The sequence below is a fragment of the Somniosus microcephalus genome, chromosome 34 (genome assembly GCF_052327205.1).
Source record: "Somniosus microcephalus isolate GS21.2 chromosome 34, FLI_Smic_1.0, whole genome shotgun sequence".
Classification (NCBI taxonomy): Eukaryota; Metazoa; Chordata; class Chondrichthyes; order Squaliformes; family Somniosidae; genus Somniosus; species Somniosus microcephalus.
In genome coordinates this window covers 8,162,944-8,176,865 of record NC_141020.1, presented here as the reverse complement: position 1 = coordinate 8,176,865, position 13,922 = coordinate 8,162,944, and the positions used below count along the sequence as shown (strand labels likewise).

The 13,922-nt window shown below is 52.8% G+C and overlaps 1 protein-coding gene across 1 annotated transcript in view; it reads left to right on the top strand.

Moving 5' to 3' along the window:
* The window catches only part of LOC147096721 (HHIP-like protein 1), a 38,513-nt gene that overhangs the window by 10,484 nt on the left and 14,107 nt on the right, over window positions 1-13,922 (top strand). The window contains exons 4-5 of the mRNA XM_085973326.1: window positions 6,788-7,116; window positions 12,724-12,850. Coding sequence (XP_085829452.1) covers window positions 6,788-7,116; window positions 12,724-12,850 — 456 coding nt within the window. The remainder of the gene's footprint in view (window positions 1-6,787; window positions 7,117-12,723; window positions 12,851-13,922) is intronic.

The window sequence follows — 13,922 nt, the reverse complement described above, 5'->3', positions numbered from 1 at the left end:
TTTGCTGTGCGCAAATTGGCTGCCGCGTTTCCCACATTACGACAGCAACTACACTTCAAAAAGTACTTTGTTGGTTGTAAAGCACTTTGGGACGTCCCAAGGTCGTGAAAGGCGCTGTAGAAATGCAAGTCTTTCTTTCTTTATCCCTAATCCAATTCTGGCTTTCTCCGGGAGAAGGATGAATGGAGGAATTTGGGAGGAGGAGGAGAGAAGGCAGATGGTCGCACGGGGCGAAGCCGAGTATCCCAGAGGATTGGGGGGGACAGGAGGAGTCAGTGATGAGGTGGGGATCGGAACCATTCCGGGCGAAGGGAGTCGGGATACTCGGGAGAGGAGGGCAAGACGCATTTGTTTGGAGAGATGCTCAGGGGAGCGAGGCAGCTGGGGCAAGGGCACTCGAATGGGGGGAGCGGGGGGGAGAATAATGAGGGGGGGAGAGCACCAGTGGGGAATCAGGGGAGAGGACGAGGGGCGTGGGAAAGAGGTAGGAGAGGACTCGGAGAGCGGAATTGATCGGAAGATGAAGCAGAGATGCTCGGGGAGGAGGTGATGGGGGTTATGGGCGGAGTGCAGCAGAAGGAGGGCAGTCAGCGAGGTGTTTGGGACAGTTGAACTCCTCATAGTTCTGGCTAAAGCGGCCAGTTATTTTTTGATGGTATCTCCAGCCTGTGTCAGGGCCGGGCGCCCGTGAGGTCTTTCCCTCAGAACACGAGGTCCTGACCCCTTTCTCGCCTGGTCTTAATCTGCGCCCGAGAGAGAGCTGATAAATATTTACAGGTGTAAACAGAAACGTGTGGAAGGAAACTGAGCCGGGGGAGGGGTGGGTGGGTGGGCAGCGGGAAACAATGATTCCTTGTCCAGAAAAAGAATCTCTACTTTTGTGCTGAAGAAGTGAATTAAATCCAGTTAAAGAGCAAAGGAATCAGGAAAAAAAAGGTAACTCTGGAGGGGAAACGGACTCAGGGAATCATAGAAATGGGGCACTGGCTTCCCTCCCGATCCTCACTCGTGTAATCTTAGGCATTGAGTCTCAGCAGCTTATTGGCCAAGGGAGGCATCACACCTAGGAATCGCTAGACGAAAAGAAATGTCAAGCTCCATCTAGTTTGCCTTGTACCATCCCGGTAGTCGCATAATGGAGTTGTTACCTCGCGCACCCCCCCCCCTCCCGATCTCTGTAACCACCTCCAGCCCCACAACCCTCCGAGATCTCTGCGCCCCTCCGATTCTGGCCTCTTGTCCATCGCCCCCCCCTACCCCCGCTTCCTTTGGCCCACCACTGGCGTCTGCGCCGTCAGCCGTCTAGGCCCTCAGCTCTGGAATTGCCTCCCACACCTCTCCGCCCCACTCGCCCCTTTTAAGACGCTCCTCCTTTTGTCTACCTCTTTGACCAAGCTTTTGGTCACCTGTCCTAATATCTCCTTTCGTGGCTCGGGGTCAATTTTTGCCTGAAGCGCCTTGGGACGTTAAAGGTGCTATATAAATGCAAGCTGTTGTTGTTGTTGTGTTTTTAAAAAAATATTGTGATACCCCCACAGTCAAATAGCCAGCCGACTCTCACTGTTTTGGGCCCACAAGTGAAGAATGGTCAGCAACCATTCCCATGGATTCGGTCTATCAGTGGCATCACGAGAGAAGGGTAGAAAACTGGAAGAAAAAGGGTGATGTATTAATATATAATGGATATTTAGAATGCAGACTGAATGAGCCTCCCCCGGCAGATGAGTGAGATTTGAAAGCTCTGGCTACAGGACTTTGCCCTCTATTCAGGTTCTGGAATCTGTGGAGTGACTGCGTTTAATTCTGGGCCCCATACCTCAGGAAGGATATATCGGCCTTGGAGAGGGGGTAGTGGGGGGGGGGGTGCAGATTCACCAGACTGACACCGAGGCTAAAAGGGTTAAACTACGAGGCCAGGTTGCACAGACTGGGCTTGTATTCCCTCGAGTACAGAAGATTAAAGGGGTGATCTCATTGAAAATTATAAAATTCTAACAATCTCATTGAAACTTATAAAATTCTAACAGGACTGGACAGACTAGATGCAGGAAGGATGTTCTCGATGGCGGGGGAGTCCAGAACCAGGGGTCACAGTCTAAGGATAAGGGGTAAGCCATTTAGGACTGAGATGAGGAGGAATTTCTTCACCCAGAGAGTGGTGAACCTGTGGAATTCTCTACCACAGAAGGCAGTTGAGGCCAATTCATTAAATATATTCAAGAAGGAGTTGGATATACTTCTTAAGGCTAAAGGGATCAAGGGATATGGGGAGAAGGCAGGGACAGGGTACTGAGTTTGGATGATCAGCCATGATCTCATTGAATGGCGGAGCAGGCTCGAGGGGCCGAATGGCCTACTCCTGCTCCTATCTTCTATGTTTCTATGATCTAATCGAGTCTGTTTAAGATGATTAAAAGATTCGATAGGGTACAGAGAGAGAAACGATTTCCTCTGGTGGGGGGGGGGGGGGGGCGGGGAGTCCAGAACAAGTGGGGGCATCAGCTTAAAATTAGAGCCAGGCCGTTCAGGAGTGACATCAGGAAGCACTTCCTCACACTAAGGGTTAGTGGAAATCAGGAACGCTCTCCCCCAGAAAGCTGTTGAGGCTGCAGGGGGCTCAATTGAAAAGTTCAGCGATGAGATTGATGGATTTTTATTAGGCAAGTGTTTTAAGGGTTTATGGAACCAAGACGGGTAAATGGAGTTAATTGATCTCATTGAATGGCAGAACAGGCTCGAGGGGCTGAAGGGCCTCCTCCAGCTCCCAGGTAGGTTCTTAAATAAACAATAAAACGTCGCCAAGTTTCCGACTATGGTACAAAGCACCTCCTTCAAAGGCACTCCCGGGTTTCCGAATATTTTCCTCATCTCCTGTCGATTTCCCCTGCATTGTGCAAAAAAAAATTAAGCTGGCTGGGAGGCTGGAGACGCAGAGTAGGCGAGGCAGAGAGGAGCCGGACTTTGGCAAAGAATGCGTGCGCTGATGAGAGAGGCCAGGCTGCAGGTTTTCAATGGAATGAATTCCTTTCAGCCGGGTGTTTGTGTGAGAGAGCTCTTGACTTGGCAAACACACAGCAGAGAATAGGGGGGAGGGGGGGAAAAAAACGAACCGCTCCGTCGCTTACTGACTCAGACTCCGAAACCTCTTGGGAGCATCCCTTAGGGGGCGATCTTGCCAGCCCTGGGGAGGAGGCGGGACTGCCGGGAAAATGGCAGAATCTGGGGGCGGGTGCCCATTCCGCCCCCAGCCCGCCTCCGTGCCATCTTGCCAGGAGGCGGGTAGCCGTCCCGCGCCGGGTCCCGTCTCCTTGGAGGCGGGAAGGGAATTGGTGCCACTTATCTGCCTTTTAACAGGTAGTTAACAGGCAGATAAGAGGATTATCCCCATTTTACCCACGCAAGTGCGGGCTTCCCGAAGGCTCCGATCCCCACCAGGGTCACCGAGGCGAGCAGTGGGTCTGCGGGGTTCGGAGGGGTGCAAGAGTGCGCTGTGGAGGTAAGTGATGGGTGCAAATGTGGAGAGGTGAGTGTGTGAGGTAAGTGGAAAGTGTTAGTAAAAGTTTACTTGCCTTTGTTTCTTCCTGCAGGCTTCAGTCAGTGGGTATGCGGAGAGTCTCAGATCTCCGTGTTGGAGATGACAGATGGCCATCGCATTCTCCAATGCAACAACCATCTCATTTCTGCTAAATAAAGAGGTTTGATGAGGCCATGAATTCAAGAACTCATCAAACAACAGAGAACGTCAGTGTTTGACAGCTTCACAGAGCTGTCAAATGATGACAATTCATCTGTCAAAAATTTTTGACAGATGAAACGTCATACACTGACGTTCTCTGTAACCGGCATCCCCTTGATTGGCCTGCTGAGCCCGCTGGGCGGGCTTAACAAGGTCAATCAAGGGAAAATAGCGTGGGCTGGCCACAAATCGATGGGGGCGGGACATCGACCCGACAAGCAGCAGTCCCGCCTACAACGTGCCCCCATTGGCAAAATCGCCCCCTTATTCTCTGGGTGCATGTGGGAGAGGGGCTTGTGGTGGGAGGGGGTGTTCAGGATAAAGCAGGCCCTACCACCCTTGTCCATCGCTCCTCAACGTGAGGACCAAGCAATTAAGTTTCAGCCGTGGCTCAGTGGGTAGCACTCTCTCTCGCCTCTGAGTCAGAAGGTTGTGGGTTCATAGTCCCCACTCCAGAGACTTGAGCACGTATTCCAGGCTGACACTCCCAGCACAGTGCTGAAGGAGTGCTGCACAGTCGGAGGTGCCGTCTTTCGGATGAGACGTTAAACCGAGGCCCCCGTCTGCTCTCTCAGGTGGACGCAAAAGATCCCACGGGCGCTATTTCAAAGAAGAGCAGGGGAGTTCTCCCCGGTGTCCTGGGGCCAATATTTATCCCTCAAGCAAATTATCTGGTCAATATCACATTGCTGTTTGTGGGAGCTTGCTGTGCGCAAATTGGCTGCCACGTTTCCCACATTACAACAGTGACCACACTTCAAAAAGTACTTCATTGGCTGTAAAGCGCTTTGAGACGTCCGGTGGTCGTGAAAAGTGCTATAGAAATGTACCTTTTTAAAAAAATTGCCATGGTAACGGGGCCTAGCTGCTTGGCTTGGGTGCGTCAGAGTAGGCCTCAGGCTTGCAGTCTCAACTTGGAGAAAGCATAAAAAGCCATTCCTCTTGATGTACATCACTCAACGAAACCCCTCCCTTCCCCCGCCCCCACCCCTCACCCCCCTCCACCCCCCCCCCCCACCGCCTTCATTTCCTATTTCAAACATCTGACCAGACATTTGGCACGCTGCATTGGCAGAAACTATGCCCCTTTCAGTTTAAATTCCTTTATTTATTTTTCTTTTAACCACACTCCCAAAGCCATCGGGCCATCACCGCCACCAGAAACAGCGAGGCCTCCGCTCCCTGCCATTGTCGCCACTCTCAACTGACACAAACCATCGCCGGTGCGGGACCGGCTGCCAGATGAGGGCCTCTTGTCACTCACACGTACATCCTGGACTCCTTCAGGTGCCCGTGTCCCGTGCCAGAGCACTGTGCCAAGTGCCCTGAGGAAGCTGTGCCAAGGCTAACAGTGAGCGTACCCAGTATTCATCCAACTCGCCCAGCATGAAGGAGACTGTATCCTTCTTTTATTTACTTACTGAATTTGTTCACGTCCCGTTTGTTCCAAAGCTTTTCATGAAAATTCCGAGCACTCTCTCCATCTTTATATCCGTCAGGGTTTGTTAGATGCAGCACAGAATAGAAGATTGTTCAAAAGCAGAATACTGCGGATGCTGGGAATCTGAAATAAAAAATGGAACTTAACAAAGTTAACGTTTCAGGTCGATGAGCTTTCACCCTCGTCACATCAAACACTCCTGGGACACAGGTTAGATAAAGAGTAAAGCTCCCTCTACACTGTCCCATCAAACACTCCCAGGGCAGGTACAGCAGGGGTTAGATACAGAGTAAAGCTCCCTCTACACTGTCCCATCAAACACTCCCAGGGCAGGTACAGCACGGATTAGATACAGAGTAAAGCTCCCTCTACACTGTCCCATCAAACACTCCCAGGGCAGGTACAGCATGGATTAGATACAGAGTAAAGCTCCCTCTACACTGTCCCATCAAACACTCCCAGGGCAGGTACAGCGCGGGTTAGATACAGAGTAACGCTCCCTCTACACTGTCCCATCAAACACTCCCAGGGCAGGTACAGCACTGACCCAGCGATGATGAAGGAACGCTGATTTTTTTTACTTTCCCTGGCCTAGGGTTGCTGAGGCCAAGTTCAGTGGCCAATCTACCACATAAATTGGGAACGGAATCCGGGACCTTTGAGGTTTGCTTCTTCGACAGCACCTGCCAAATCCGCGACCTCTTCCACCTAGAAGGACAAGGGCAGCAGGCGCATGGGAACACCACCACCTCCAAGTTCCCCTCCGAGTCGCACGCCATCCTGACTTGGAAATATATTGGCCGTTCCTTCATCGTCGCTGGGTCAAAATCCTGGAACTCCCTCCCTAACAGCACTGTGGGAGCACCTTCACCATACGGACTGCAGCGGTTCAAGAGGGCAGCTCACCACCACCTGCTCGAGGGACGAGTAGGGATGGGCAATAAATGCCGGCCTTGCCAGCGAGGCCCACATCCCCAGAATGAATAAAAAGAGAAAGAACTGGCATTTCTATAGCGCCTTTCACGACCACCGGACGTCCCAAAGCGCTTTACAACCAATGAAGTACTTTTTGAAGTGTAGTCACTGTTGTAATGTAGGAAACGCAGCAGCCAATTTGCGCACAGCAAGCTCCCACAAGCAGCAATGTGATAATGACCGGATCATCTGTTTTAGTGATGTTGGTTGAGGGATAAATATTGGCCCCAGGACACCGGGGAGAACTCCCCCTGCTCTTTTTCGAAACAGTGGCCGTGGGATCTTTTACGTCCACCTGAGAGAGCAGATGGGGCCTCGGTTTAACGTCTCATCTGAAAGACGGCACCTCTGACAGTGCGGCACTCCCTCAGCACTGCACTGAGAGTGTCAGCCTAGATTACATGCTCAGGTCTCTGGAGTGGAGACTCGAACCCACAACCTTCTGACTCAGAGGCGAGGGTGCTGCCCACTGAGCCACGGCCGACGCCAGTGAGTACAATCCCTGGGGATGTGTTATCCTCCATCTTGTTCCTCAGTCACAGGGGGACGAGTCAATAGCAGTGGCGCCCGTGCGCCGACGTGGTGAGGAGTGCGCTGCTCACGGGTTCGATCTACTTCCCTTCACACACACACAGGTCGTCCCTGCTGGGAAAGGTCCTGCGGATCGACGTCAACCACAACAACAACGGGCCCCCTTACCGGATTCCGCCAGACAACCCCTTCGTGGGCGAGCGGGGTGCCCGACCCGAGGTCTACGCCTACGGCGTGCGGAACATGTGGCGCTGCTCCGTGGACCGCGGGGACCCAGTGACGGGCGCCGGGAAGGGCCGCCTGTTCTGCGGCGACGTGGGCCAGAACAAGTTCGAGGAGGTGGACATCGTCCGAAGCGGAGGCAATTACGGCTGGCGGGCCAAGGAGGGCTTCTCGTGCTATGACAAGAAACTCTGCGCCAACTCCTCTCTGAGTGAGTCAAACTTTCATGTATCAGTTGCTTTTCTGAGAGTAAACATTGATACTGCTGTGTCAGCCAATCAGTTGGAAGGGGTGGGGCTTGTGGAATATTGACATCACCGTGACAGACAATGAGTTGGAGGCGGGGGCGGGACTTGAGAGTCTCCGAAAACATGACCCAAACTGCAGCAAAGTCTCCCGACAATAGCAGGATTAATTCCCTTTCCTTACAGCAGGCGTGATTGACAGGGGAAATTACCCATTCTGGCCAGGACTTGTGATGTCATGATAGGCAGCCATTTTTTCTCCCCCCCCCACACCCCCGCCCTGAGGGCAGTGACTCTCGCCAGGGTGCGGGTCACACGGGCACCGGCTGACCTCCGCTCCCTTGCCCAGGCGGTCGTCCATCGAGGGCAAGCCCGGACAAGGGAGCGTCGGCAGGACGTTCGACCACGCAAGGCGCACGAGCACCGCGCTGAGCATCGCCGACACCCGCAATGGTGCGCACACTCGTGCACTCACACACACACCCTTGCACGCGCACACTCTCACGTCCAATCGCACACATTCTCACAATCGTGCGCACTCCCAGGTGCTCAGAACCGCGCATGCACTCACATGCGCATACACACACTCACGCACGCTCATGCAAGCGCATGCACATGGGCACAGTCCAGCAGGCGTGACTGCATAACGATCGGGGAGCGCAACCCTGGCTGATTGTTAACCCTCCCCCCCAAACCCCTTCTCTCGCCAGAGGCCCTGAGGCCAATGCTAGCGCCCTAAATGCAGCCCTGACTGAGAACAGCTGCCTCAGCACACACCCAGGGAGCGAAGCGGGCATCATCCTTGCCCGTGCGGCCAGACTGGGCATTACTCTTACTAACCGAACCGTTGGGGAAGCGGGGGGGAAGGTTAACCTTTCTCTTTCAGGCGCCTCATAGAAACATAGAAGATAGGAGCAGGAGTAGGCTATTCGGCCCCTCGAGCCTGCTCCGCCATTCAATGAGATCATGGCTGATCATTCAAATTCAGTACCCTGTCCCTGCCTTCTCCCCATATCCCTTGATCCCTTTAGCCTTAAGAAATATATCCAACTCCTTCTTGAATATATTTAATAAGTTGGCCTCAACTGCCTTCTGTGGGAGAGAATTCCACAGGTTCACCACTCATCTCTGTCCTAAATGGCTTACCCCTTATCCTTAGACTGTGACCCCTGGTTCTGGACTCCCCGGCCATCGGGAACATCCTTCCTGCATCTAGTCTGTCTAGTCCTGTTAGAATTTTATAAGTTTCAATGAGATCCCCTCTCATTCTTCTAAACTCCAGCGAATATAAGCCTAATCGACCCAATCTCTCCTCATACGTCATTCCTGCCATCCAAGGTATCAGCCTGGTGAATCTTCGCTGAACTCCTTCCATGGCAAGAACGTCCTTCCTCAGATAAGGCGACCAAAACTGCACACAATACTCAAGCTGTGGCCTCACCAAGGCCCTGTACAACTGCAGCAAGACATCCTTGCTCCTGTACTCGAATCCTCTCGCTACGAAGGCCAACATACCATTTGCCTTCTTAACCACCTGCTGCACCTGCATGCTTACCTTCAGTGACTGGTGCACAAGGACAACCCAGGTCTCGCTGCACTTCCCCTTCTCCCAATCTATTGCCGTTCAGATAATAATCTGCCTTCCTGTTTTTGCCACCAAAGTGGATAACCTCGCATTTATCCACATTATACTGCATCTGCCCAATCGCCTCAAATCAAATCAAATCAAATAAACTTTTATTGTCATTGTTAGTGCACAAGTGCAGTACAACGAAATGTAGGCTTGCGGCTCCCGAGAGTGTACAATTTGGATTAGGACACTTAAACATTTCAACATACATTTGTACATATATATTAGCATAAATATGACCATAATAAAGTGCATCGGCAGATGTGCAGGTTTTAGTGTTTATTTGTGGAGTTCAGTAGGATGACAGCCCTGGGAAAGAAGCTGTTCCTAAATCTGGTCGTACGGGTGCGAATGCATCTGTAGCGTCTTCCAGATGGTAGGAGGGCGAACAGACTGTGGCTGGGGTGGGTAGGGTCTTTGATGATGGACCGTGCCCTCTGTAGGCAGCGTTTCTGATATATAAGTTCTATGGTCGGTAGCCGGGTGCCGGTAATGTGTTGGGCAGTTTTGACTACCCGCTGCAGGGCTTTCCGGTCGTGGGAGCTACAGCTGCCATACCATACCGTGATACAGTTTGTCAGGATGCTCTCTATAGTGCAGCGGTAGAAGTTAGAGAGGATCGGGGGTGACAGATTACATCCCTTCAGCCTCAAGAAATATAGGCGCTGCTGGGCCTTCTTCACCAGAGAGGAGGTGTTGAGGGACCAGGAGAGGTCTTCCGTGATGTGGACTCCGAGGAACTTAAAGCTGGCCACCCTTTCCACCTCTGCCCCATTGATGTGGATGGGGGTGTGACTTCCGCCTTTGGACTTCCTGAAGTCCACGATTATTTCCTTTGTTTTCTTGGTGTTAAGGGCCAGGTTGTTGTCGGCGCACCACTTCACGAGATGCTGGACCTCCTCCCTGTAGGCTGACTCATCGTTGTTGGTGATCTGGCCTACTACCGTGGTGTCATCTGCAAACTTGATGATGGTGTTGGAACCATTAACAGCCACACAGTCGTGGGTGAAGAGGGAGTAGAGGAGGGGGCTCAGCACACATCCTTGTGGGGCCCCCGTGTTCAGGGTCAGGCGGGGGGAGGTGTGGTTGCCTAATTTGACAGACTGGGGTCTGTTTGTTAGGAAGTCTAGGGTCCAGTTGCAGAGGGAAGTGTTCAGGCCAAGAGTTTGGAGTTTGGTGGCCAGCTTGTTGGGGACGATAGTGTTGAATGCTGAGCTGTAGTCTATGAACAGCATTCTGATGTAGGTCTCCTTACCATCTAGGTGATTCAGTGCCGAGTGTAGAGCAGTTGTGATTGCATCCTCCGTTGATCTGTTTGCCCGATAGGCAAACTGGTGTTGGTCAAGGGAGGCAGGAACACTGGCTTTGATGTGGGCTAAGACCAGTCTCTCGAAACACTTCATTATGATGGGTGTGAGCCTCATGACTTTCGGAGCGGTGGGAGTCGTTTGTGAGCAGCCAAGGGCAAGACTTGTTCTTCAGCAAATTAATTCCCCCCCCCCCCACTCCCCCCTGCCGTATCTACTAATGGGAAATCCTCACCAAATGCTTCAGCCAGCAGTCACATCTGTAAGCAATTTAGTGATCGGAAATGTCTGCGGTGATCCTGCAAACAGGGACTGACTGGCCCACAGCGCTCACTATGTGTGCAGACGTGTTCCACAAGCCGATTTATGACCTGCCCCGGAGCCCCCCCCCCTCCCCCCAACAAGCATCAGGGTATTTTCTCACCCTCGTTTGCCCTTCCCACATCATCCAGCTTTCCCGGTTCGAAGAATTTCCTGGCAGCTGTCCTAAGTTTTTTGCCCTCTGACCTCAGTTGACCGCATGCCTCCTGTATTCCTCTCCCAATTTAGTTTGCAGCCCAGTCTTCGGGCCTACCTTTTCCATCTGTCTTTTCGCTGTCTTCTACGCCTCTCGGTCGCCTCCATTTTAAGGGCAATTTGCCGCTGAACGATGGCTGGGCAACTTTCCAGCTCACTTTGAGAATCAACAGCGTAGTGCGTTACACATCGGGTCTGCCGCACAGGAACAGGCCATTCGGCCCAACTGGTCCGTGCCGGTGTTTATGCTCCACACCAGCCTCCTCCCACCCCCTCTTCATCTCACCCCATCACCATATCCTTCTATTCCTTTCTCCCTCATGTGTTTATCCAGCTTCCCCTTAAATACATCTCTGCTATTCGCCTCAACCACTCCCTGTGGTAGCGAGTTCCACATTCTCACCACTCTTTGGGTGAAGAAGTTTCTCCTGAATTCCCTGCTGGATTTATTGGTGACTATCTTATATTAATGGCTGAGACATTGATGGAATAAGGACGTTTCATAGAAACATAGAAGATAGGAGCAGGAGTAGGCCATTCGGCCCCTCGAGCCTGCTCCGCCATTCAATGAGATCATGGCTGATCATCCAAATTCAGTACCCTGTCCCTGCCTTCTCCCCATATCCATTGATCCCTTTAGCCTTAAGAAATATATCTAACTCCTTCTTGAATATATTTAATGAATTGGCCTCAACTGCCTTCTGCGGTAGAGAATTCCACAGGTTCACCACTCTCTGGGTGAAGAAATTCCTCCTCATCTCTGTCCTAAATGGCTTATCCCTTATCCTTAGACTGTGACCCCTGGTTCTGGACTCTCCCGGCCATTGGGAACATCCTTCCTGCATCTAGTCTGTCTAGTCCTGTTAGAATTTTATAAGTTTCAATGAGATCCCCTCTCATTCTTCTAAACTCCAGCGAGTACAAGCCCAATCGACCCAATCTCTCCTCATACATCATTCCTGCCATCCCAGGTATCAGCCTGGTGAATCTTCGCTGCACTCCCTCCATGGCACGAACATCCTTCCTCAGATAAGGCGACCAAAACTGCACACAATACTCCAGGTGTGGTCTCACCAAGGCCCTGTACAACTGCAGCAAGACATCCTTGCTCCTGTACTCGAATCCTCTCGCTATGAAGGCCAACGTACCATTTGCCTTCTTAACCGCCTGCTGCACCTGCATGCTTACCTTCAGCGACTGGTGCACAAGGACACCCAGGTCTCGTTGCACTTCCCCTTTTCCCGTTGACGGTAAATGGGGTTCAAGAGACCATGGGGGGGAAAATTGAGTCGCGCCCCATTTGGGGCGCTAACTTTGCCGGGGCACTACTTTTAGCGCCCCGAAAAAATTAGCGCCCCTGCGGCCGAAATTCATCAGTAGCCCCCCAAGAGGGAAGCGGGGTGTGACTGGAAGCGTCCCGCCTCCCTCTTGGGGTGCTGCGAGGGAATATCGCGCCACGGGACTGCAGGCCTTCCTCCCCTTCTTAAAGGGGAGGGTCCTGGCGCAGCGCGACCCGGGGCCACCAGGGATCAGGAGTGCCGGCAAAAGAGCCCAGCACTCAAGAGAAGTGCCGGGACTCACGGAGCGCAGCCGGCACTCCGCGGGGGGCGGGTCTTCAGTGGAGGCCGGGGACGGCAGAGGGGGGCAGGTGCTGGCAGGCGGCCAGCAACAAAAATGGCCGCCCGGCACCTCGCCTTTAATTAGCGCCGCCCCGGCCGCAATTAGGCCCCACCACCTGACCCCGTCGGACATAGCGTCCGGCGGTAAGTCATGGGGCGCTACCGAAGATCGCGAGCAGGGCGATGACATCATCGCCGGCGCTGCAGCGCCACAGGGCACTAACGGTTACCGCCGCCGCTGAATTCCGCGGGAGGCGTTGGCAGTGCCACGCCCGAGCGCTAGTTGCTTTGCGCGCCACCCCCCCCCCCACCCCGTTAGCGCCCTCAAAGCAACCGGACTTTTCGGCCCATGTCTGGATGAGTTTCTGAAGAGAGACGGGATTGAAAGGATCATTGGGTGATTGGGTCGGGTTGATCGATGAAAGCGGACTGGCTTCCTGGGAACTGTTCCCCGTGCCCGGTGTCCTTCCTCATTTCGGCCTTTTTTTGCTTGTGTTCCAGATGACATCCTGCCCATCTTTGCCTACCCACACAAACTGGGCAGGTCCGTGACGGGCGGCTACATCTACAGAGGCTGCGAGATGCCCAATCTGAACGGACTCTACGTCTTCGGCGATTTCATGAGCGGGTAGGTTGTCTCCCCCGTCCCGCCTCTCGCACGCACAGCCACCTCTGATACAACACCCACTCCGCAGCCCCCTCACTGGATCAGGCCTTCCAACTGTGCCTTATTTCTGTGCAATCACCCCCCCCCCCATTATTAATGGATCTTAAATACATTTTTGTATCAAACAGAATAAATCAAAATAAATATAAATTGCATTTCTATAGCGCCTTTCACGCTGTTTTCAAGGTAGGGTGAAAGGCGCTATAGAAATGCAATTTATATTTCAAAGCGCTTTACAGCCAATGAAGTACATTTTCGAGTGTAGTCACTGTTGTAATGTAGGAAACGCGGCAGCCAATTTGCGCACAGCAAGGTCCCACAAACGTGTGGTAATAACGACCGGATCATCTACTTTGAGGTGTTGGTTGAGGGATAAATATTGGCCCCAGGACACCAGGGAGAACTCCCCCCTGCTCTCCTTTGAAATAGAAACATAGAAACTAGGAGCAGGAGTAGGCCATTCGGCCTTTCGAGCCTGCTCCGCCATTCAACGAGATCATGGCTGATCATCCAAACCCTAGCACCCGGTCCCTACACAGACAGCCATCCCACCCAAGCCCTATCCCCGTAACCCCACATATTTAATCCCCCCTAACACTAAGGGCCAATTAAAAAAATTTTTTTTTTTAATCATGGCCAATCGACCTAACCCGCACATCTTTGGACTGTGGGAGGAAACCGGCGCACCCGGAGGAAACCCACGCAAACACGGGGAGAATGTGCAAACTCCACACAGACAGTCACCCGAGGCAGGATTTGAACCCGGGTCCCTGGCGCTGTGAGGCAACAGTGCTAACCACTATGCCACCGTGCTGCCGTGGGATCTTTTACGTCCACCTGTGGGAGCAGGCGGGGCGTCGGTTTAACGTCTCATCTTAAAGACGGCAACTCCAACAGGGCAGCACCCCCTCGGCACTGTCTTTCGGGCGTCAGCCTGGATTATGGGCTCAAGTCTCTGGAGTGGGACTTGAACCCACGATCTTCTGACTCAGAGGCGAGGGTGCGACCAAATGAGCTTGTCTGTTTAGCAACA